Source organism: Nilaparvata lugens, chromosome 8 (assembly GCF_014356525.2).
Source record: "Nilaparvata lugens isolate BPH chromosome 8, ASM1435652v1, whole genome shotgun sequence".
NCBI classification, from domain to species: Eukaryota; Metazoa; Arthropoda; class Insecta; order Hemiptera; family Delphacidae; genus Nilaparvata; species Nilaparvata lugens.
The window spans coordinates 40,864,700-40,891,012 of record NC_052511.1 but is presented as its reverse complement, the minus strand read 5'-3'; the positions used below and the strand labels follow the sequence as shown (position 1 = coordinate 40,891,012).

General features: G+C 33.0%; 1 protein-coding gene across 2 annotated transcripts in view; it reads left to right on the top strand.

Moving 5' to 3' along the window:
- Window positions 1-26,313, top strand: part of LOC111050970 (leucine-rich repeat and death domain-containing protein 1) — a 40,332-nt gene that overhangs the window by 5,628 nt on the left and 8,391 nt on the right. For both annotated transcript variants that reach the window (XM_022337358.2, XM_022337359.2), the window contains exons 3-7: window positions 2,815-2,964; window positions 3,271-3,370; window positions 8,277-8,337; window positions 11,225-11,337; window positions 18,038-18,154. In XM_022337358.2, the coding sequence (XP_022193050.2) occupies window positions 2,815-2,964; window positions 3,271-3,370; window positions 8,277-8,337; window positions 11,225-11,337; window positions 18,038-18,154 (541 nt within the window). The remainder of the gene's footprint in view (window positions 1-2,814; window positions 2,965-3,270; window positions 3,371-8,276; window positions 8,338-11,224; window positions 11,338-18,037; window positions 18,155-26,313) is intronic.

Below are 26,313 nucleotides of genomic sequence, written 5' to 3'. Positions count from 1 at the left end.
CGATTTATAGTAGGTTTAGGTATTATTTATAAACTCTGTATGCCTACCTACGTAGCTATGTTATACATATGGCTCTAAATTAAGATAAATTGTGATTTATCCGTTGATGGAATGGCTGAGGTAATTTGTCTCAGGAATCATCTGTATCACAGATAACTTATTCTGTTCAGAATTGATTCTCATTATGTCAAATCATTATCGTATTAGACAATAATTATTGTCTAATCTCTTTTAACATCCTCATTATCAAGACAGATGTCACAACAAACAATTAACAGTTATTAATTTATTATCTTGAATGGGAGCAACAGATAAAAACCCAAATGTGTTTCCTGTACGCAAGAAAGGCTTGATACAGACGCGCGTCTGAATTGCATGTCTGATTTATAATATTTTATCTCCCAATGAGTTTGAAGAATTAAATGACAATTTGCTAAGCTCGATGCAGACGAGTGTTTCCATTTGGAATTCCAGTCAGGTCTGATTTAAAATTACACGCAATTAACGACATTTACAGACCGATAATTAAACTTGCTGATCTAAAGCTGTATATTATTGAATAGAAAGAATGCTTTATTATTAAAGTTACCTCAATGCAATATATAAAAACATACATTTACGGCTTGATTTGAAAATTGCCAGCCGGTACAGGTACCATGCACAAGGTTTGAAATCGCGTCTGACAAGCTGCGATTCCAGCACAAGCTTTGATCCGAAAATTATTATCTATAGGGGCTAATCTATAATATAATATTATAAAGGAAAGAATTGGATTATACACGTACGGGATAGGAAATTCACGAATGACGCATCATCACGTCTGAACTACTGAACTGATTAACTTGAAAATTTACATATACTTAATTTACCGAGGATGGTTATAGGCCTATTTTAAATGTTTCATGTTTTTTAGACCCTTGCGGAGCACTGGTTACCTGCTAGTATCTAATAATTACCACATACAAAACAAATTAATTTTTTCCCTGTTAAAAAGTGCTATACTATCCTACTCAAACTTCTGAGTGCATAAAAAGTTGATTTTTTTCTAGCTGAAAATTATCAGTTCTATAGAGCATTGTTGATCAAGTCCAATTAGACCTATTTTGAATGCTACAAGAAAATTTAAATCTGTTTTAGAAACAGAAGAACATGTTAAATAATATAGAACTTTGAAATCCGCAACTTAAAAAAATTAACTTTTTCATTGCAATAGGTGTTGACGTTTTTCTCATAGAATTAAGCCTCTGGCGATTTGCAACTTCCTTACGATAATACTTGCCATTCAGTTCTACAAATTTATTACAATAGAATTAAAACAACATCCGACCATCCGACTTGAAAGGATATACGGAACAGAAAGATGGAGGGAGGGAGATGGAGAACCAGTTCAGCCAATGAGATTGAATTGATGAATAGAGTCACAGAAAGAAGAGTGGTTGCCAAGTAGACGATCAGACTCAGTCGATGCAGTGCTTTCAGAGAGGAAACTAGGTATGCGTATCATGAGGTTTTGAACACTCACTAAAGACTAAAGAACGCCTTCCGCTTTAACACGGCAACATCGCCGCCTCTGTATCCCTACTTTCCTCTGCTCTGCATATCCCTCCAAGTCGGAAGCTCTTTTAATTCAACTACAGGTAATAATGAATGGGGCGTGCGATTCAGCCACTCGTATACATTCGGCCAAACAGTGTATAAGCGCATTTGCATTCTAATAGGACTGAATAGACTGTTAAATAAAAAATCTGGTGTGGTACACTCACACAACTTTCCTTGCTCATTGAACTGCAAGCCTCATTCTCAAACGAGAATAATTTAGGGGAATAACATAATGACGATTGGCGGCAACATATTTGCAACTACGATCAGACTACTTTATATGTGTATAAATATAATATTGTTTTCAGAGTACTTTTTCCTTTGTGTAAATTATTGTGAAATTCGATGATTTTTTTTAAAAGTCGTCAAAACAGCTGTTCTACAGATGAAATATCTCGACTGTGTGTTCTTTTTATAAACTGCTCTACCTACCTACCTCATGCACGAGAGGGAGTTTACAAAGTCCATTTCTCAAGGATGAGGTGGACCCCATTAGTTTCCCAGGAAAAAGACTCATGCCAGTTGATAGAGCTGATAAATAACTATACAGGGTATGAATTTGAAAAAAATCGGTCAAGTAATTTTTGAGAAAATCGTGAAAAACATGGTTTTTTAGTAACTATCCGCCATTTTTCTCAAGAATATTACGGAGCTCCTGCAATTTCCCCAGAAATGAGACTCATGTCAGTTGATAGGGCTTATAAATAGCTATCCATGGTATAAATTTAAAGAAATCGTTGAAGCCGTTTTCGAGAAAACCGTGAAAAACATGGTTTTTTAGTGATTATCCGCCATTTTTCTCGAGAATATTACGGAGCTCCTGGAATTTTCTCAGAAATGAGATTCATGTCAGTTGATAGGGCTTATAAATAGCTATCCATGGTATAAATTTGAAGAAAATCGTTAGAGCCGTTTTCGAGAAAATCGTGAAAAACATGGTTTTTTAGTAATTATCCGTATTTGTTTATTAATTTTTTTTGGAAAGCAATACCTTCCTTACCTATGGTAATAGGGCAAGGGAAGTAAAAAAATGAACTTGAAGACCTTAATAGAATCTTATGATGAACAAGGAGTTTGAACCACCTTCCTGAATTTGACTGACTCATACTTTGGATTTGGAGAAAAGATACCGTTAAGATTGCATTATGTGTTTCTGGTTAAACATTCACACTTTTCACAAACTTGATTCAATGATATGTTTTTGTATTTTTCCAGATGTCTTATGTACCTGATAATTTACATAAACTTGAAAATTTTGAAGTATTCGATTTATATATGAACGAACTGTACGATCCACCATCACAATTGGCCGAATTGAATTTAACTGGCTTGGACTTGGAGCGCAATTTCTTCGATACCAGATCGGTAAGATTTCGGTACACATTTTTCGTGTTCACTGTATTGTAATTTTCTTTATCTAAGACCATGTTATAATGTAAACATTACATCATGTATAAAACCATGGACAAAGAAAAATTATGTCGATGTCAAGGTTCTTATCAATAATTATTATTGAACAAGTCTGTGGTATTGTTTTTCATATTACAGTTTTTTCGACAGTCAGCTTAATTTGTTGTGTGTCATAATATCCTGATTTGAACATTATTCGTCTCTTGTGGCTTCTGTAGACAGAAATTACTGTACTTTAATTTGTATTTATTGAATTTTCAGATGAAGTTGAAAAATATTTGTTACGCTAGTTTGAGGGAGGATTATAGAGAAAAATACGGCCTTCCAAGAAGAAATGGCAAGAACATCAAGCAACGCTATTGTGAGTAAATATTAAAGTATAAATATATATTCCAATCAAGTCCTTAGAAAAGGTACCACTTTTGATAAGTACGAGTTTAGATTAGTAATATCGGGGACCGAGCTTCGCTCTGGAGTACAAAAGCATAAAAAATGTATTACAAAAGAAGAAATTATAATAATATGCATAGTGCATACAGAAATGTTTTATCTAATCACAGTGAATTGAGATTAATTCCCAGAGGAATGCGAAAATTTCCCTCACAAAGGCCCGGTTGCACAAAAGTCGGTTAAATTTTAATCCTGAATAATTTCATGTGAACCAAATCAGAGAAGACCATTTCAAAAAGATCGTTCTACTGGAATTAATCAGGATTAAAAATAACCCGGCTTTTTTGAAACCGGCACTAAGTACCTGATTGAATGATTACAAAAGTTCAACAGCTGAGTCATAGTTTTGACACAGTCCCACACACATGAACTCGCTCACTCACTTCCATCATCAACAGTGGACGAAAAAATTATTATCAGCTGTTTTTCCAAGGATGAATAATAATTATCCTTTTAATGTCCTTCAGCAAGTTTTCCCTGGGATGAGGCCTAGTGCAATCGAATTTTCATATTATAAACCTACTATGTTCTGAATTTCGTGAGAATCGTTAGAGCTGTTTTCGAGATCCGGTAAAATACAAACATCTAAACATATGAACAGAAATTGCTCGTTTAATAGTATAGGATTGATGTTTTGAAAATATAAAAATATTTGGTAAATTAAATTGAAGTATACGTATTCATCATTTGAGTATGGAGTAGGATTAGGCCTACTGTTGTGTTGTACAGCCTGAGGTCTGTATCTTGGATTTTGAGTGTTGATCCAGTTTTATGATTTTACAATCATTTCAATGGAAATATTGACTAATGTTCCTTGTACAGTGAGCCTTAGGGCCGTTTGCACAGTATAGATTGCTAAACTCGATTAAGTTAATCGAGTTTAAGTTAATCCGAAAGTTTAAACTTGAATCGGTTTTCTCAGTGCATTTACTAATCCAGTTTAAGTTAAACTAGTTTAGCGTTAAGTTGGTAATAGAATGTCATCGTTTATAATATCAAGAAGGCTGATTTTTACAGGAAATTTGTTATTTGTTTACAAACCATCAGTAATTTGAGGTTATGTAGCTAATATTTTAGTATTTTCTTGTTCTTGTTCAAAATCCACAGAGTTGTAAGCTGTACGGTTCTAAAAGTGAAAAGCGATCAAGAAATTCTTTAAAAACTTATGTTTAGTTGGCACCAGAAAATATATTTTAGAATCTCAGGGACAATAGTAGCTGCGGCGGGAACTCAAATGGACATGACATTTTCAATTCCGAGATCCCGTCTCAGAATGGGGAAGCTGAATTGTCCTAGAGTGCAAGCTGCTTATTTTAAAATTCTAATCTAGAGTTTATGACCTTTGAATCTAAATGGGTAACACTTATTTGTTGATATCCAATCTTCATTCAATAATTTAAAAAAATATACTTCCAACACAGCTTCTACTTATATAGGACTATAACTAACTACATTTTTTAATTTCTTTGTTCATGTTTTAGAAAATAATATTATTATTATTATTATAATTTTATGGCCTTCATTGGACCACTGTAGTCAGTATCTTCCACCTTTACTCCGTCCTCTCTCAGCCCATATTTCTTCATTCGTTCAGAAATTAATTTCCTTTCCTCGTCCGAAATCACTCTTCCCATTCTGTGTCTGACTTTGATCTGCAGTCTGGTCTGTTGTCCTTCAGGTTCTGATGTTGTCCGACTTGTTCTTCAAATCTTCGAATGTTATATTCAACTCTCATATCCTCCTTGAGTTCGTCAATCCATTTTATATTTGTTTTACTTTTCCACAACTTTTCAATAATTCTTCTGCTTAGTCTGTCCTCCGAAGCTCTAATCAGGTGACCGAAGAAAGATATTCGCTTTTTTTTTATTGTACTTGTGACAGGTTCAATTTATTTGTAAACAGTTTCGTTGGAAGCTAATCTCCAGTGTCATCTACTTGATAGTTCTTGTTAATACAGTTTCTGATGATTCTTCTTTCGATTTTTAGTAATTTGTCTATTGCGATGGTATTGGTAGTTTAAAGATGGTTTCACTTGCGTAAGTTATACCGGTTGAGTGACTGTCTTGTAATGCTTCAATTTTGTGGCTATTGATAGTGATTTCTTGTTGTAAGTGTTCTTTGTGACATACTGTGCTCTTCTCAACTTATTCAGTCTACTGTCCCACGTTCGATTCTCATTGAGATTGTAGGTTATGATTTCACCTAGATATTTGAAACTGTCTACAATCTATTTCTTGATCTCCTATACGGATTTTCTTTGCAAGAGGTGGATCAGTTAGCATGAGTTCTGTTTTTTCAAAGATTTTTAAGGCCAATCTTCTGAGAAATAGTCTGTAGTGTATTTATTTGTTTCTTTGTTTCTTGAATATTGTTAGCAAGCAGTGCAAGGTCATCAGCAAATCCCAAGCAGTTCAAATTTATATTATCTCTAGAAGTTCCAACTTTGATATTTTTTGGATTAATCTTATACCATTCTCTCATTATAATTCCAGGGCACAATTGAAAACAGTGGCGACAGGCCATCTCCTTGCCTCAAACCTGTTTCTACTACAAAAGATCTGGACAGTTCCCCTCTGAATTTGATCTTGGACGTTGTATTCGTCAGTGTTAGCTCTATCATTTTTATAAGTTTTGGATGGAGTCCTAGTGTCTCAAAATTTTTAACTTGATCTTCTGTGGATGCAGTCGTATGCTTTTTTTAAAATCTATGAATGCAATTGAAAGAGGCTTATCGTCTTCTGTAGTACGCCATGATTAGTTTGAGCGTGATTATTTGTTCTGAAAGCTTCTCCATGTGTCTGAAGCCACTTGATATTCACCAAGTTCCTCATCCAGTTGAACTTAATCTGTTATATATGATCTTTGAAAAAATTTTGTAGGTGCAGTCAAGGAGAGAAATTCCTCGATAGTTGTCTGGGTTGCTCTTGTCCCCTTTTTGTGCAGCGGATTGATTACTGCTTCAGTCATTGTCTGGGAGTGTTTCAGTAATCCAGATCTTTGTGAGTGCCATATGTAGAGAGGTTCGCGTTGAAACACTAGCATGCTTCCATATTTCCGCACTTACTTGATTTTCTCCACACGCTTTGTAGTTTCTCATTTCATTTTGCTCTCTCCACTTCTTGAAAGGTCGGTGGATTTAGTTCTCAGCTTTTGTTTTTATCGGGGTGTTTGTGTTGATCTGCAGGAGGCTCTTTGGTTCCTCACAGTTTAAGAGCTTATGAAATGCTTCCGCCATTATTTCTGCGTTTTCCTTATTATTATGTGCCACTTTTCCATTTTATCCTTCAGTATCAATGTAGGAGGATCGTATTTATGTAGCTGCCTACTGAATGTCTATAATAGTCTCTTGAATTCCTTTTGTGATAATCTTTCTCGATGGAGTTAATCAAATCTTTTGTATACTGTCTCTTGGTCCTCCTGATGAGCTGGGAAAATTTTTTCCTGACATTTTTTAGATTGATAAAATTATCTTCTGTCTTCTTATTGAAATCTTAGCCAGGCTTGATGTCTTCTTCAAGCATTTGGTCACAATCTGCATTCCACCAGGTGTGTTTCTTACGTGGACTTAATGGGGGGGGGCTATTTCTTCTGCATGTTGTTTCAAAAATTGGTAGTAATTCTTCAAGGTTGTCTGCAATTTGTTGCTTTTGTCATTTCTTGGTATTCTCCGTTTCTAATTAATTTTGTGGGTCATAAGTTCTTTTTTCTTAAATGTCCTCTGCTTGCAATTTTTGAGTGGAGTGAATTTATTTTGATTTTAATCAGAAATGGTCTGAACCAGTGTCCGTTCCTCGCAGAACCTTACATAATGTATCTCTTTATGAAAGGTCTTATCCATACACACATGGTCCAGCTGCCATTCTCCCCTCTTCCAATCCGGGTGTTTCCAAGTTTTGAGTTTATTCGGTTTTCTTTTAAAATAGGTTGATTTGGAAATAAGACGTGAGTTCTGCACAGCTCCACAAGCCTTTCACCGTTTCTGTTTGTGTGTTTCTGTGGAGCCCATTTTCCTATTACATCTCGATACTTCCTTTCTCTACCCAGAAAATAATATTATGATGACCAGATCACATTTTCTAGTGGTGTATCATGATTTACGACTAAGATCATCATTAGCAATTTCTTTTTCATGTGTATTATAATAATGTATGTATTTGTAAATGCTTCTTGTATTTATTTGGGTTTTATAAATTCTATTTAACATTGCCCAATTCATTAAGGAAGCCTATTTATTGCTCAAGATATTTGTAATTTTTATGTTGATTTGAAAACTGCATTTACTAATGTCGAATTATGATTGGTATATTTTGGGATGATATTTATTTATCCATTCAGAGAATACATACAATGAGGATATAAAGAATGGGTATTTGCCCACAATTTATTACCTCGATCCCCAATGCAATTTGAACAGCGAACAACCTATATAGTGTCGAGTTGTTGATTCAATTCACAGTAAGTATGATTTCTATTGACATAGATTTCATTATCTTCTGATGAACTGTATAATGGTTGTGAGAAAAATTCAAGTTGAACTTACCATCACTGTCACAGTACTAGAATCAATATTTAATAAACATATATATATATTTATTTATTCATCAACATACATTCATACTGAATTCCAACATAATATACTGAATTGAACAACTAAACTATTGAACATGGAAACTAAACAACTAAATTAAATTCTATGTATTAATTACTTATAATAATAATAATAATGATCATAGCTAGAGATTTGTTGTTTTTTCAATTTAATTAATTAAAATTGACTAATTTTGTTAAAAATAAATTATCTTTAATAATGTTTGCAGACTCTTCGAGCTCTTCTACATCAGGTTCCTCATCATCGCCTCATAATCAATCATTTGAAAGGTAATTAATTATCTTATAAATTCATAATTATAATTCACTTTATTTTTACACCGGCTTATTATTTTCATAATTTTTAACCATTCGTAAAAGGCTGCATGCTTCTCTCTATATTTATTTATACTAGTTCACATATATTATTTATATTTTTTTTTATAAATAATTACAATGATCATGGAGAAAACATCAGTCTCAGCCCAAAACGGTTCCTCTCCAGAATTTTTATAGAATAATATATATTAAGTTACACATTTATATATTACACTTTTTTATCATTCTGCTTTTCTTGTTTGTTCAAATTCGAATTAAAATTATTTATTTCCATTTTCATTCATTTGCATTATTTTTCACAACATGTAAAGAATTTCTGCATTGTCAGCATACACAATTTAAAATCAACATGCCGTATTCAATTATACAATTTACAATCTAAGATCAATATACAAATTATCATTTGTTATCTTTCCAATTGAATTGATGTATTTTTTTGAAGTTTCAATTTCCAGGGAATCATCTGCCTTTTATTAATTATCTGCGTATGTTGAAGAGATTCCTACGGTTCAATTCCTGTTCGACGACTGTATGATTCAAGCCGCATGACGACTGTATTAACTATATAAATGTATATTCTTGTAATCTGTATTCTTTATTCTTTATTGATTCATACAGTAATACATCATCAAAATAGTCAATAGTCAAAATTCTTTATTACATATTCTTCAAGAATAGTAATTGTTGTGAAGAATAAAAAAAATATATATAACTATTTGAATTGTTTGTATTTACAATTATATTTTTTCACTGCCAGTCTGTGTCTCTTGTTTCAAGAAATTCACATAGTTCGTACATTATGGGCCTTCCTTTGAGAAACTCACTAAGTATTTTTTTCAATGTTACACAATCCAGCCTCTTTATCGTCTCCGGTAGGTGATTCCACAGTTTTCTGCCCACGTATGAAGGCTTCTCTTTGAATATTGCGGTTCTGTGCCTTGGGAGTACATAGATTCCATACATAGTAAATAATAGGGAGCACATAGTAAATGATAGGAAGAGAGAAAATAAGGTTACCTTATGCTATTCCTCTTCCAAATTTAGATAAGGTTACACTTAGTCCGAAATAGGTTGAGTCTTGTAGTTGTTCACTTCACAAAATTTTCAGTTCTTAATTTTAGTGGTAGTAGTCTATATATTATATTGTATCGCGGCTATATTCGTCGCTTACCTTGGGAATTGTGGGAGCAAATTTAAAAATCAAATTTTTTATTGCTTGTTTGCTTTTTATTATTGTATTGTAATACTAGCAGGTAACCCGTGCTTTGCACCAGGGAAAATTTACAATTGTAAAATAATCCAGGAAACATAGGAAATAGAAGAATAATAATTTATTATTTATTATTATTTACTTTATGTCCAAAATTACGTGAATAATCTTTAAAAGAGTTGAAAATTTCCAGCAAAAAAGTGAGTGATATATCTTGAACCCGCAACTTTTGATTCATGAACTGCACACGCTACCAACTTAGCTATGAAGTTACTTGGAGAAAGCCCTGTTTGGTTGGGCTTTTATAGTTACGTAAACTTTGAACCACAAATTGAATAAATTTGTTTCAATTATTAAATTAGAATTAATTGATTAATAGCAATGAAAATAGCCTTTGTCCATACTCACTAAATTCAGTATCTCTATACAAAATTTCAAGTTAATCAGTTTAGTAGTTCAGACTACAGTAACTATATTACCCACAGTATGGCCATTGACTGTCACGCTTCTGATTGGTTAGCTCGGTCACATGGTACAAATCCACCATTAAGATTCCAAACAAACTTTCAAGTCCTATCTTATAGCATTATAAATTTGGAACTTATCACTTCTTTTACCGATTGTAAACATATTTTGAACTCTCGATGAGTTTGATATATCATTTTCGAAGGGAAATTGATTATACTTTAATATAGACAATAAAGAAAATTTAAATAACACTAATAAAGCTTGAAACATTAATTTTCCTTCCTTTGGACTCATAGCAGACCACTTCTAGAGCTTTCGCGGACAACTTATTGGGAACCAGTGATCTAGATAAATATGCAGAAAGATAAATTTCAATTCTATTGTATTTCCTCATCCAATTTATTGGATCGAACATCAAATAATCCAATTTCAAAATACTTTTTGCGGCTCAATTAAATATAACATTTTATGACATTTTTAACCGTGATTAAGTGCTGATTAAGTAGTACGTTTTGACTTCTATTATTGATTCTCTTCAGTACTGAGTACCCTATCCATAACATGTTCAATAATTGGTCAATAGTTATTGATATAATATGGATTTAGAGTTGCATTACCACGAGCAGCGGTTCAGATTTGAATTGCAGATCAAAAATATTTGTTGGCTGGTATTTTGAATAGAATAAAATATTTTAAAAATTGTATAAATTTTTATCGTCTACTAATATTAAGAATATAATAATTATCATACAAACATATATTTCATGAGTTAATCAAATTTCTGGTTGTGGTATTGAATTCAGTTGACTCAATGACAGACACCTCTATTATGCTTTCTCATCTGATCTTAGACCTTCTAACCTATTACAGTGTAAGTTTCAAAATAGAGATGCTCCCCTTGTTATTTAAATGGAGTCACTTTTACTCCCTAGGGAGTTTTGTGTTTTTTACTACCGAGAGCGAAAAAGTGACACTTTAGTATTAGGTTTCAGGGAGTAAAGTAAGTACTTTAGACAGTAGGTGGAGGAAAAGTAAATTACATATCCTTATCGCTTAATCTATCTGTGCTGGACAATCCAAATTGAGTTTGTTAGTTTTACGTTGATGTATCGTAACCAATTTTCTGTTTATTGAAAAATACAAAATGTTGACTGTTGACAGTGATGAAATACATAATGAGACGGTGACGTTGACCGGCCATGAACCACAAGAAGACTGGGGATGCGGGGGTGAATATCACGATGAAATCTTTTCGGATGAATTTGATGCAGATTGTGAGCATTTATCCATTAATTCTTGATTCATCCTATACATATCATTGTAGATTGCATACTTATTTTATACTCTATTCTTGTCGACTATCTAACACTCAAAGTATCTCTAATACTTAGAGCTTGTTCACATGACAGCGATTTACGCTCGGTTGTCGCTCGATTGGCAAATCGCTCGGTTTGCCAGCCTCGTACACATGACAGCGATTCATGAGCGGTTTGCGCTCGGTTATGATAAATAATTACTAGGTACAACATCTATATTCTCAATCTTCATATCTTAATCTATGTACTTAATCACTATATTACTCTTAAACATATATTACTGCTCTGATCGAAACCGCTCGGTTGACTGAAGACATGTGTACGCTCTCATGCCTGCTCTAGTATATCGAGCCGCCCGGCAACCGAGCGACAGCCGAGCGGTTGTAGTCTGAGAATACAACCGCCGCGATTTGCCGGCGACTACTAAAACCGAGCGATGCATGTGTACGGCACCATGTGTTTCCCCATACCTGGCAATCGCTCGATTTGTCAACCGCGCGACAACCGAACGTAAATCGCTGTCATGCCAACAGGCACTTAGGGTCGGTTTCCGAGCTCGGGATTTAGCTAATTTCTAGACTTTAAACAGCTGCAGTCAGAAAATTGGCTTTCCGAAACGGGGCGTAGTCGCAGTCCACGTTTAAATTAAATTTCGAAAAACTAGAAAATTGAACACAAAATAAAATAAAGAGAAAAAGGTGTAAAGTTTCAGCTATTTTGAATTATTTAGGAATGTTTCATTTCTAACGTAACGTTTTCAATTATAGAAATGATAAAATAAAGATTACCATAAAAACTGCGACTACGCCCCGTTTCGGAAAGCCAATTTTCGGCTCCAGCTGTTTAAAGTCTAGAAATTAGCTAAATCCCGAGCTCGGAAACCGGCCCCAAGTATCTCTATCTAAGGCTACGACAAGACAAGACAGAACATGATCAGACACGTTTAGTCACAATACTTCACATTGTTGCTTATGACACAACTCATAATGATTAGTCATTGCAATTAGAGATGTCTCATAGGCAACTATGTGAAGTATTGTGACTGAACGTGTCTGATCATGTCTTTTCTTGTCTTGACTAACTGGTGTGCGCCTAGCCTTAGGCTGGTCACACACCGATAAGTCAAGACAAAACTAGTCACGTTTAGTCACAATACTTCACATAGTTGTTTATGGAGTCATGTCTAATTGCAATGACTAATCAGTGTGTGTTGCGTCATAAGCAGCAATGTGAAGTATTGTGACTAAACGTGACTAGTCTTGTCTTGACTAATCGGTGTGCGCCTAGCCTTTTACTTACTGATAAAGTATTTTATCGGGGCTACTTGAACTGTTCGATTATTATAGGATTCACTAGTACCCTCTTTATACTTTTTCCTTTATACTTCAATTACAGTGAATACTCTGCTCTATGTTAACATCCAAGAAAACTTCCTTCAACTTCAGCTAGCTCGCAATCCTGCTCACCAAAACATGTTTTTCCAAAGCTCTGTACAGACTCAAGCACAACGATCACGCGCATTTCGCTTTTCATCAGCTGATATTACGCTTATTATATCTGTATTTTTATAGAACCAGTAAGATACAGACATAATAAGCCTAGCATCAGCTGATAAAAAGGGAATTGTGTTCGTAGCGCTTATGTCTGTACGCACCTCAACAAGATGGTACCATCTATCACATATCCACAAATTCAATTACTGTTCTTCGGAAATGTTATTAATCAATATTGGATAAAAACGACTGGATATTGTTAAAACCTCTAACTTATCAAGACAATTTGTGATACTATTTTTTGTTTTAAGACCTTTATCAATCTCTAGTAAACTCAGTTTGTGGTTGTAGTGGAAACAACCCGTGCAAACAACCCTAATGAAATCTTGAAAAATTTAAAATAGGTCTATAACCATCCTCGTTAAATTAAGAATCTAAATGCATAATTTCAAGTTTAGTAGCTCAGACGTGATGATGCGTCATTCGTGACTTTCCTATCCCGTACGTGTATAATCCAGTTCTTTTCTTTATTATATTACTACCAGTTAACCCGTGCTCCGCAAGGGTCTATTCACAGTAGGGGTAAAGTGAGACTTCTGAAGAAAAGCTGGAGAAAAGCTGCCCCCAAATCTGCCCCAAATCTGATTCTTGGTTCTAACCTTGCCCAATCCAATGTAATCTGATCTAACCTAACCTAGCCATACCCCTAATCTCACAATAAACCTCAAATGAAGATTTCCCACTTTTTTGGAAAAAAAACTAGATCCAGCTTTTTTTTATTTCTTGAATAACAACTAAGAAACCGTTAATTTTACAAAAAAATTACAAGAGTAACTTTTTCCAGCAAATCTAATAACGAATCCATTGACACCCCATTTGTCAAGATTGAACAGAAAATAAGGATCTCATGGGAAAACTAGATCCAGCTTTTTTTTATTTCTTGAATAACTAAGAAACCGTTAATTTTACAAAAAATCTACAAGAGTAACTTTTTCCAGTAAATCTAATAACGAATCCATTGACACCCCATTTGTCAAGATTGAACAAAAAATAAGGATCTCATGGGAAAACTAGATCCAGCTTTTTTCAATTTCTTTAATAACTAAGAAACCATTAATTTTACAAAAAATTTACAAGAATAACTTTTTCCAGTAAATCTAATAACGAATCCATTGTCACCCCATTTGTCAAGATTGAACAGAAAATATGGAAAAAGTAGATTCAATTTCTTGAATAACTAAGAATAATTTTTTTCAGTAATTCTATTATTTGTCAAGGGATCCTAACTCTGAAACTAAGCAACAAGCACACAATAATATGTTTATGTTGAGACCCTTTCTTAAACCTCAGCACTAAACCCCCCCCCGAGGGGGGGGGTTGGGCGGCTTGACCCTCTGCCTTTAACCTGAACTACTTGAAAACTCACCTCAGGTTGTATTGAGAAGAAAAAATATATATAATAAAAATGTATAAGAAAGAAGTCAAGTCGGATATATTACTTGTTGATCAGAGTGTACATCTTGATGAGAGTATTACCAAATATGAGTATATCACTCACACACTATATATTCAACAGACATTCAATTACAATGATGAAATTCAAATTAGTTTAAAACAAGAAGATATTTATACACTTCCAAGTAGAAGTTTTCTCATAATTGAAGGCGAAATCAAAGTGAAAGATAAGAATGATGTTGAAACCAAGGTCTTTTCACTTATCAATAATGGAGTTGCATACCTATTTGATGAAATCAGATATGAATTGGGAGGGGTTGAAGTTGATCGCACACGTAATGTAGGATTGACAACAACCATGAAAAACTATCTACGTCAATCAAAACTCAATGAAAAAATTATGGAGAATGCAGGATGGATGTTGACTGGATGGAAAAGTTTAGATAAATTCTGCTTTTGCATTCCTTTGGATATGTGGTTAGGTGTAATGGAAGACTATAGAAAAGTTCTATTAAATGTTCGTCAGGAAATTGTTCTATTAAGATCATCATCAGACTTAAATTGTATTGAATCAGAAACAGCAAAATCAGTGAAAATTACAAAACTACAATGGAAAGTACCCTACATACATGCTTCTGACACTGTTCGTCTTGATCTGCTGAGTTTAACACATAGTGATATACCAATTACCATTCCATTCAGGTCATGGGAATTGCATGAATTTCCACAATTACCTGAAACTACTAATCTTCAATGGACAGTTAAGACAACTTCAAATATATTGAAACCTATATTCATTATTCTTGGATTACAAAAGAATAGGAAAAATGTTATAACTGCTAACAGGTCACATTTCGATTTCTGTAATCTGAACAATGTTAATCTCTATTTAAATGCTCAATCATTCCCCTATGAAAATATTGTTGGTAATAAACATTTATTGTATCACATGTTCTCTGAATTCCAAAATGAATACTATCCTTATAACAGCAGTACATCAATTGAGTATAAAACATTCGATGAATATGCACCATTGGTTGTTATAGACTGTAGTAAGCAAAATGAACTATTGAAATCTGGTGCAATAGACATAAAGTTGACATTGGAAACAACAAATAATTTCTCAGAAAAAACCAGTGCCTACTGTTTAATCCTCTATGATAATGAGTTTGAATATACACCACTGAGTGGAACAGTAAAAAGAGTATTATAAATCTTCTGTAAAATAACAAAAACTAGACAATATTCAAATCAAAAGTATTATCTACAAATGTATCAATATTTTACCTTCAGCATCATCCCATTAATTTGTAGAATTGTTCTTGTCTTGATCTCCAACCATTTTCTTCAAATTTAATTTTAAAGCATTTTATATTATTATTCAATTTATCAGCTTCTTTCAAAGCAAAATACTGACTGTGATGATATAGTGCTATCCATATGAGCTTAGATTTTTCATTAAAGTTGAATAATGTTCTTGGTCTGGGTAACCAAACCTACATTTTTTTTCTGGGTGTACTCACCTACATCTACAATTTCTTTCTGGGTGTACTCACCTAAACCTAAGATTTTTCACCTATATTTATTACATTTTTTTCATACCATTCTTTAAAAGAGATTCCAGAAGAAAGTGAGAATTGTTGGATTAAGTTTGGATCAGTCATATACTTCCATTCTTTTTCATTATTGAGATTGATGTTTGGTATGAAAGTTGCAGCTAATGGTATACATTGTAAAAAATGGAAAAAATTCTGAATCAAATTTTTGATATCAACATTAATATCACTATTATTATCTTTATCATACAAATATCGACCAAATTTATCAACACTCATGATCTATTTTTATAATAAATGTTTAATACAACCTGAGGTGAGTTTTCAAGTAGTTCAGGTTAAAGGCAGAGGGTCAAGCCGCCCAACCCCCCCCCCCCCCCTCGGGGGGGGGGGGTTTAGTGCTGAGGTTTAAGAAAGGGTCTCAACATAAACATATTATTGTGTGCTTGTTGCTTAGTTTCAGAGTTAGGATCCCTTGACAAACAATAGAATTACTGAAAAAAATTATTCTTAGTTATTCAAGAAATTGAATCTACTTTTTCCATATTTTCTGTTCAATCTTGACAAATGGGGTGTCAATGGATTCGTTATTAGATTTACTGGAAAAAGTTATTCTTGTAAATTTTTTGTAAAATTAACGGTTTCTTAGTTGTTATTCAAGAAATAAAAAAAAGCTGGATCTAGTTTTCCCATGAGATCCTTATTTTTTGTTCAATCTTGACAAATGGGGTGTCAATGGATTCGTTATTAGATTTACTGGAAAAAGTTACTCTTGTAGATTTTTTGTAAAATTAACGGTTTCTTAGTTATTCAAGAAATAAAAAAAAGCTGGATCTAGTTTTCCCATGAGATCCTTATTTTCTGTTCAATCTTGACAAATGGGGTGTCAATGGATTCGTTATTAGATTTACTGGAAAAAGTTACTCTTGTAATTTTCTTGTAAAATTAACGGTTTCTTAGTTGTTATTCAAGAAATAAAAAAAAGCTGGATCTAGTTTTTTTTTCCAAAAAAGTGGGAAATCTTCATTTGAGGCTTATTGTGAGATTAGGGGTATGGCTAGGTTAGGTTAGATCAGATTACATTGGATTGGGCAAGGTTAGAACCAAGAATCAGATTTGGGGCAGATTTGGGGGCAGCTTTTCTCCAGCTTTTCTCCAGCTTTTCTTCAGCTTTTCTTCAGAAGTCTCACTTTACCCCTACTATTCACAAACCTTCACAAACTGAAGACTTGACCTAATGAAATCTTGATTAATTCAAAATAGGCCTATAACCATAACCTCCTATATACTACCGGACCTGAGCCTAAAAAAAATGGCCGCCGTAGTTGGTGGTCCTATAGGAATTCCTACTGAGAAAAAATCACTAATCAGCTGTTAGAGAGCGTCTCAGTTTGTCGAAATCTCAGTTTGACTAGTTCCCGTTAAAAATATCAATGCCGGTCACCAACTACGGCGGCCATTTTTTTGTAGGCGAAGGTCCGGTATATTGGAAGTTCTGCTATAACCATCTCGGTAAATTAAGAATCTAAATGCATAATCTCAAGTTAATCAGTCCAATAGTTCAGACGTGATGATGCGTCAATCGGGAATTTCCTATCCCGTTCGTGTATAAGTCAGTTCTTTCTTTTATTATACTATATAGATATAGATGGAATTCTACCACAACATCACAAAAAGTTATTGATCAAATGTAATGAATTGGCTCAATAAACAAGATCGCTTGAATGTGTCAAGCAAGGTCATTTTCTTGATTTTATATCTGAATAATTGTATTTGTTCAAGTTTATTTCGGTATTTTAAATTGATAAATCTCCTCTTCCAAAATTACATTGGGTGTTTTCATAATCGTCCGATTCACTGCCGCACCCGTTTTATCTTCCTCTTAGGGTTGTGTGGCAGAGAGAACCTGTAGTCCTAACTCCGCCCTAATAAATGCATATAATCAATCAATGAATCTTTCTCAGCATGAACTGGATGTTTATCAACACTATTAAATGTCCACTTGATACCTCGAACCATTCTTCTTTTGCTCCAGAAATATTTCTCATTTGGTACTTTGCTTTATATTTTTACCTGGAAGATGGAGTAATTAAAATAGATGTTTATTTCCATTACTTTACAAACTTATAAATTGTTATAACTGTCTGTTTGCAGTGCTTTGCCCTGCTATGAGACGCGATCTGGTGTGGCGTCGTAGGCCGAGGATTAAGAACCCGAAGAAGCATTTGCAGACTCAAATGTTCGCCACCATGAGGTGCTACAACAAACATGGTAATCATCATACATTACTTTCTATTTCATACTAGCAGGTAACCCGTGCTCCGCAAGGGTCTAACTTGACAAACTCAAAACTTGTCGTTATGAAATCTTGAAGAATTGAAAATAGACCTATAACCATCCTCTATATGGAACATTTCAAGTTAATCAGTTCAGACGTGATGATGAGTCATTCGTGAATTTCCTTTCCCATACGTGTATAAGCCAAATCTTTCCTGTGTTATAATATAGATCACAATAGACTGTTGTATAAATCGGAACCGTCTTGGACTTGAGCCTGTAATACTTCTCTAAAAGTTGTGTAATTCTGAATTATTGAATAAATAAATGATTGAATATCATATTTTAGTAAGGCGTTCATACTAAACAATAATGAGATTCACTTCAGCATGGGAAGCGTTGATATGCTGACAGTTGAAAGTGAGTTTTACTATTTATAAATTATAGGCTCATTATTAATACTTCGTGTTCTTCATCTAATGTCCTTGAATTCATCATGATTTGTACTGAGAAACCAATATAAACTAAGCATTTTTATATTTTTTTGTATTTTAACTTGAACTAATCGGTCGCCTTTTGATTTTTCTGAGAAGGAAATGGAATTAGTACTTATACATAGTTATTATATATAATTAGTACTAAAATACATATTCAATACAGAAAATAGTTCCTTTAATTTTTCGATATATATATATATATATATATATATATATATATATAGTCAAGTACACAAAACAAAACTTGATTAAATACAGTTGAGTACCGATTAATTGATGCATCATAGTGTTCGGATGATCGATGTTAAAACTCGATTTTAGCTCTGAAAGGTAGACGTAATTAAAAACTTTGCATTCTGGCCTACAGTACTTAGCAGTACGTGATGTATGTAATATGATTGTAAACACTAATTTTTCATTCACATTCTAGTTAAAATAGACTCAATGCTCTTTAATTCATTACGGTACAGTAACTAAAATTTCAATCTATTAAAACATTGTACTTCCCTTGATTGCGGTAGACCAATTAGCTCCTTGAAATACAGAAAATGTTGGGTTTTAGGGGATTTAAATTTGTTATATCACCCAGCGTTAGTCCGGATAATCGATCATCTGGATAACCGACGTCTGGGTAATCGATGTTCTACTGTAATTCCTTTCTAGATCAAACACCTTATTCTAATTCAAAACTCTCTTTTGGAATTCAATACTCTATAGCCTAACTATCCGAATCCAGTACTCGCTCAACTCTAATTAGATTCCAAATTTTGGTTTGTATATTTCTGGACTCGGAATTTGATTCAAAGTGAAGCAACATAACCTACCTTTTAGACATTGGCTTACTACTATCAAAATTTGGAAAGGGAACAGTTTTGGGCCAAGCCTGTTGGTCCTTTTCTAATTATGTATTTGATTTGTGCATTGTTAAATGTAAATAAATAAAAAAACTGATACAATACTCTCTTAGCCCTAATATAATTTTTGATAGAACATTTTTCATTCTCATCCTATACTCCCTGCAAACTGATTGATTATACTAAATTTTGGCATTAGAGAAAAGTGTGATCTCAAGGTTGAAGGATCCAGTATTTCATTTTGAGCTCATTCTTTGGAATTCTGACCGAAATAAATAATCTACAGAGTGTTTCTAAAATAGACCGACAATCTTTTTGAGTGATTTCCTTACATCAATGTGAAGAAAAAAGTTACAGTAAAGATGGGTCCTAAAATGCTCTGTTACTGAGATAATGATAATGATAATGTGGGGTAGATTGCACATTTATCTTAAAATTTTCAATTTTATAAGTTTTTAGTAGCCTCATGAGTTAGGAGGGTACTAAAATGATCAATTATTATGTGAGATTAGCTGAGAAATTGAATGAGACTAGTTAAAAGAATGTAACTTGGAACATTGTTGAAATAATGCAAAGAATATTATGCTAAAAACGTAATTTTCCAGTTGGAAAGTAAGATAAGATGAGATAATATTTTTATTCAACACAGTACACTTGATAGTACTGGGATATACCTAGTGATATTACTAGGATACGTATTTTTAACGGTATTTTAAATCAAAGGAAATAGTAGATCATTTTATTTCTGAAGAAAAAATGTTTAGTTACTTTTTTGTCTAAAACACACTTTATCCTAATTATTATGGTATCTTATTGATCAAAGCAAAGAATTTTCAAATGTGATTGTTTTGTGAAATATTGTCTGTTCTGTCTCCTTTGAACCGTGATTTGGGTGCGTTATAGACAAGAGCAACTTCAAACTTTTTCTTCAGAATTAAATTATCTACAATTATATCTGATTTAAAATACTGTAAATAATAAAATTAGTCTACTTATATTCCTTTTGAATTGGGAAATTACGTTTTTAAAATATTTCTTGATGTTCTCAACAATCATTGAAGTTAAATACTTTTAATTGGTCTCATTCGATTTCTCAGCTAATTTGACCTAATAATGATCATATATTACTACTCACTCTCATGAGGCCACTACAAATTTATAAAATTCCAAGATAATTGTGCTATCTTCAGTCATCAATATCTCGGTAATGAAGTAATGTGTAAAGTAAGTGCCATTGAACTCCTTTCAACGTTTTTGCTAGCATCTGATAATGAGTGTAATAGTACACTCATTGTCAGAGTTAAAGAGAGAGACTTGCTAAGTTAGTCTATGGTACTATTTAGAGTATATTTAGTCGGTTAATAATCAATTCTCTTCAAGATCAACTTTGAAAAATATACAGTAGCTCATTTTGATATTACATTGTTCTAATGAAATAACATTGTTCGCCGTCATACGTCGTGTTCTACTTGTTTTTTTAAACTCGTTATCTATGAATATTCATGATTACAAGAGCATTGAAATTAAAAATAAACCAACTTTAGCATGAATATAACAGAATAATTACAACACAGTTTATAGTGTTATAATTTCAGTATGGAGAAATTATGCAAAATTGCTGAAAACTGTGTCGAATTAATTTTATTTCAATTACAAAGTACTACTGTAGTCAACCGTACGAAAATAGTTCGATGGAAATTGGAACAGATAAGTACAACGTTGCCAAATGAGAGTTGATCAATGTTGTTCACAGTTGATTATAAATGAGGATTAATTAATATTTTTATAATACTTCTGACGAATTGACAGCACATCATCAAAACCCAACATACAGAGTAGACCTACCGAACCGGTAACGGCAACGGTCAGCTGATTGCGACCGAGTATCACCTTTTCCTATTTCCATCGTACTATTTTCGTGCAGTTGGCTATAGTTTCGCACAATTAATCTTTTAATACTAGTTATCCCCTGGGTTGGAGAACTCGCTCAAGAGCTGTTGTATTCTAATCTTTGAAACCCGCAACTTTTTATTATACAGAGTTGGTGAAAATTATGGAAACAGCTAAATATTCCTTCTTCAAGAATAATATTGACAGTATGTTTCATTGGGGATCCTATTTGAAATGAAAAATTACTCTGTCGCTTCAACATCTTTGTCCCTCATATGAATCCAAATTCATGATACAGTTTTTCGATATAGAGTTCCAAGAGAAAAGAAAATGAATGGTGAAAACCGCACATGTCTCAGCCCATATCAGTTTGTTGTTGTAAATTAACCAGCTAAAATCATGTATTAGTGTATCAAGGTCTGTCTGTGTGATAGCTTCCAAACAGCCTCAACTGATGTTATGAATGAATGAATGGGAAACTGTTGTAACTGCATGCAATGAACTCTTCAGCTGACTAAGGGTCGTTTGCACAGTCAAAGCTTAAACTGAATCTCATCAGATGGCGGCTTAAGTGCAAACGGCACTAAATGATAAATCACAACAATTTTTTTCTTATACACTTTCAATGTTATTTTTATAACTGAAAAAGGACGAGGGAGTGTGCCAATTTTGTTGTCCAAAGAATACAAAAAGGTTCGAAGAATACAAACGAATTTTAAGCTGATTGATCAATTCTTTCTTGAGTTATTGTAGAACATGCAAACAGACGGATAACGACTTTGGCCTTCAGTAAGTCAAAATTGAGAACTTGCTGACGCTCGTTTAATTTTTAATTTTGTAAGGACCTCTATAATAGTTATTTGTATATCTAGAGTGAAAAGTGCTGATTTTTCTCCCTGAGGGAAAAGTTCGAAGCCCAAGGCGAAGCCGAGGGCAACACTTTTCCTGAGGGAGAAAAAACATTTTTCACTCGTGATATACACAACATTTTTCCTCCCTACATTTTTATAAAAACTGCAAATAAAATAATTTTTAAAAACGACCAAACAATGTGTTACAACATAATCTAGAAAGTAAACAGAACAGCTGGCTTGTAATCACAGATCTCCGCCAACAGCGCTATCTGCCGGAAAAAGTTGTAACAACAATGGCCGCCACAACTACAGCTAGAAAGTTCCCGTTTAAAATTTGATTAGTTAATAAGGAATATTCGTTGGCTGTTTTTAATAACATGGAATATATAATAGTTATTTGTATATCTAGAGTGAAAAGTACGACTTTTTCTCCCTGTGGGAAAAAGTTTGAAGCCCGAGGTGAAGCTGAGGGCAACAATTTTCCTGAGGGAGAAATAGTTATTTGTGCATCTAGGGACTAAAGTGCAACTTTTTCTCCCTGAGGGAAAAGTTCGAAGCCCAAGGCGAAGCCGAGGGCAACACTTTTCCTGAGGGAGAAAAAACATTTTTCACTCGTGATATACACAACATTTTTCCTCCCTACATTTTTATAAAAACTGCAAATAAAATAATTTTTAAAAACGACCAAACAATGTGTTACAACATAATCTAAAAAGTAAATAGAAACATCACAGATCTCCGCCAACAGCGCTATCTGCCGGAAAAAGTTGTAACAACAATGGCCGCCACAACTACAGCTATAATGAAGTTCCCGTTTCAAATTTGATTAGTTAATAAGGAATATTCGTTGGCTGTTTTTTAATAACATGGAATATATAATAGTTATTTGTATATCTAGAGTGAAAAGTACGACTTTTTCGAGGGCAACAATTTTCCTGAGGGAGAAAAAGTATTTTTCGCTCGTGATGTACACAACATTTTTCCTCCAGCTACATTTTTTTATAGAAACTGCAAATAAAATCATTCTAATAACTTACGTATTGGTGACAATGTTTCCTAACAACATAACCTAAAATCTAAAACTTAAAAACCGGTCGTCTGATTGGCACTGCCGATTGCGCTATCTATCGGCAAAAGTTGTAACAATTATATCAGCTGGGCAGCTACCAAAAATGGCTGACTCCAGATCACGCGGTTCAGATTTGAATTGCAGATCAAAAATATTTGTTGGCTGGTATTTTGAATAGAATAAAATATTTTTAAAATTGTATAAATTTTTATCATCTACTAATATTAAGAATATAATATCATACAAACATATAATTCATGAGTTGATCAAATTTCTGGTTGTGGTATTGAATTCAGTTGACTCAATGACAGACACCTCTATTATGCTTTCTCATCTGAGCTTAGACCTTCTAACCTATTACCATGTAAGTTTTTAAAATAGAGATGCTTCCCATGTTATTTAAATGGAGTCACTTTTCCTCCCTAGGGAGTTTTTCTGTTTTTTTACTACCGAGAGCGAAAAAGTAACACTTTAGTATTATGTTTCAGGGAGTAAAGTTAGTACTTTAGACAGTAGGTGGAGGAAAAAATATTTATACATTTTTTTAGTATAGTGATATGAAGTTAGTAATAATTTTAGCATACTAACATATAATTCATATGTTGATCAAATCTGGTTGAGGTATTGAATTTAGTTGGCTCAATGACTGACTACTCTATATGCTTCCTCATCTGAGCTTAGACCTTCTTACCTATTACAATGTCAGTTTTTAAAATAGAGATGCTTCCCATGTTATTTAAATGGAGTCACTTTTCCTCCCTAGGGAGTTTTTTTGTTTTTTACCCTTGAAGTTATTTAACAAATGCATATCACCATAGAGGAATTTTTATTATTTATTTGTGTATTCTTATAATTATATGGAACTAAATGATAATTTACAATCAGGAATTTTGCCCCATTTAAAAGCTTTAAAGTAGGACACATTTACACCACCCATTCAGCATATTGGTTACGTCACAGAATCTGACCAATCCTGAATTAATATGTAAATTTGGCGAGATAAATTTCGAGGAAGAAACTCAAGTGGAAATTAGAAGAAGAAGACTCGAGGCCATTTTGCAAAAATCATCGGTAGGATGCAGACCTAGTCCATATACTTAATTGTTCAAAAGCTTTAATTCCTGTTTTAATGTAATTCAATCTTTGTCTTTCTGTTTTAAAAAAGTTGTTCTAAAGTTCCTTTAATAATCTGTGATACTAATTTTTGTAATTTCATTTAAATAAACCCTGAAATTATAATAGTGAGGTCTGTTCGACGTTTTCTCGCCACGCGGAAGGATCCAGCTGGAACGATATATTCTACGGCCGAATATACTTCGAAAACAAAAAACAGAAACAAAAGTCTACGTAAGTTATTCGAATATATAAAAGGGGATCCCCGTTAATCTACGAAAATTATACAGCGTATAAATTCGTCAATTTGGGAAAAGTCATGACTATAGATTTAAGGGTATAAAGTTATCATAAATGATTTTTATTGTATTAAGTAAATTTTAATATCCACGCTGTACTTAGCCAAAAGGTCTATTTTCCTTAGGCGAAACCCCACCCTGATAATAATTTTAACTATTCATTTATTCTATTTTCTGAATTATAATTTTGTATTAATTTACTTTGCCTATTTGATTAGTGCAGTTTATGACCCTTTCCAAGGGCTATCACCCACTTCATTTTGTTCAATTAGAGAGTACCAAATTTTCACATAGTATCTATAATTTGAAGATTCAAATCCGCTATCACTCAATATTCATTCCGTATCAGTTAGAAATTATAATTTGTAAAATCTGTTCATTTATTTATTCAATATTTTGCTGTAAAAGAATATCTTTCAGAATATATCCATATTACCTTTTCATTGAACTGGGTTTACTTCATTACACCTCCAAATTCGTTCTTTCTTCAAATTCAAATTCAAATTATTTATTTATTCCACACTCATAAATACATATACGTACATGAATCAAACAAAGCTCAACATGACAATACAATACAACCAAAGTGTAATAATAATAACGGTAAGTGAAAAAACCACTGGCATAAGATGACTCTTGTTCGCCAGTGGGAGTAGGAGATGAAATTATAATACGCTTAACCTGATTTAAATTGATTTAGCACAGAAGCAAATATCTTTACAGAATAGTAAATTCTGAAACGAGGAATCGAAACAGAATTCACAACAAAAAAATTAAAAAATTCTCTCGAGTATCTTAATATTCTATATAACTATGGTACTCTCTTATTCATATAGTGATCCATAAATACAGTGTAAACAGGGTATATAGAACGCATTTCATGGTAAATGGGAAGAGGGAAAATCATAATATTCTTACAAAAACAAAAAAAAATTCACAAAATATTAAATTGAAAATAAAAAATTCTGGCAAATCGTAATTCCCATACGAAAAAAATAACAAATATTCAAATTGGAATAAAAATTCTGTCAAATCGTAATACTTCTACGAAGAAAAAAAAACACAAAATATATTGGAAAAAAAATCTTGGCAAATCGCAATTCCTATACGAAAAAAATCACAAAATATTCAAATCAAAATAAAAATTCTGGCAAATCCAATCTCTTATGTTATTAGGGACAGTTTTGATACATGGAAATTCAATGAGATCTGAAGGTAATTTATTGATTATTTTTGGTGCTATATAAATAAGCTGCTTACGGATGATTGTCAGATCTGAGTCATAACATTTATATTTATTTATATTGTATCTGGTTCGTTGATGTTCGTTATTTATTTTAAAAAATATATTTTTGTTACTCTGAAAGTATTTAAAGACGTTCAATACATACAGCTGGCGGATTGTCATCACTTTAATTTCATTGAAGGCTTGAATAGAAGGGTATATCATGGGTCTATTTAGTATTGTTTTTATAATCATTTTTTGTATTATAAATAGAGCTAATAGATGAGTGTTGAATGCTCCCCCCCAAACCACTAATCCATATTGCAGTAGGGACTGTACAATTGCAAAGTAA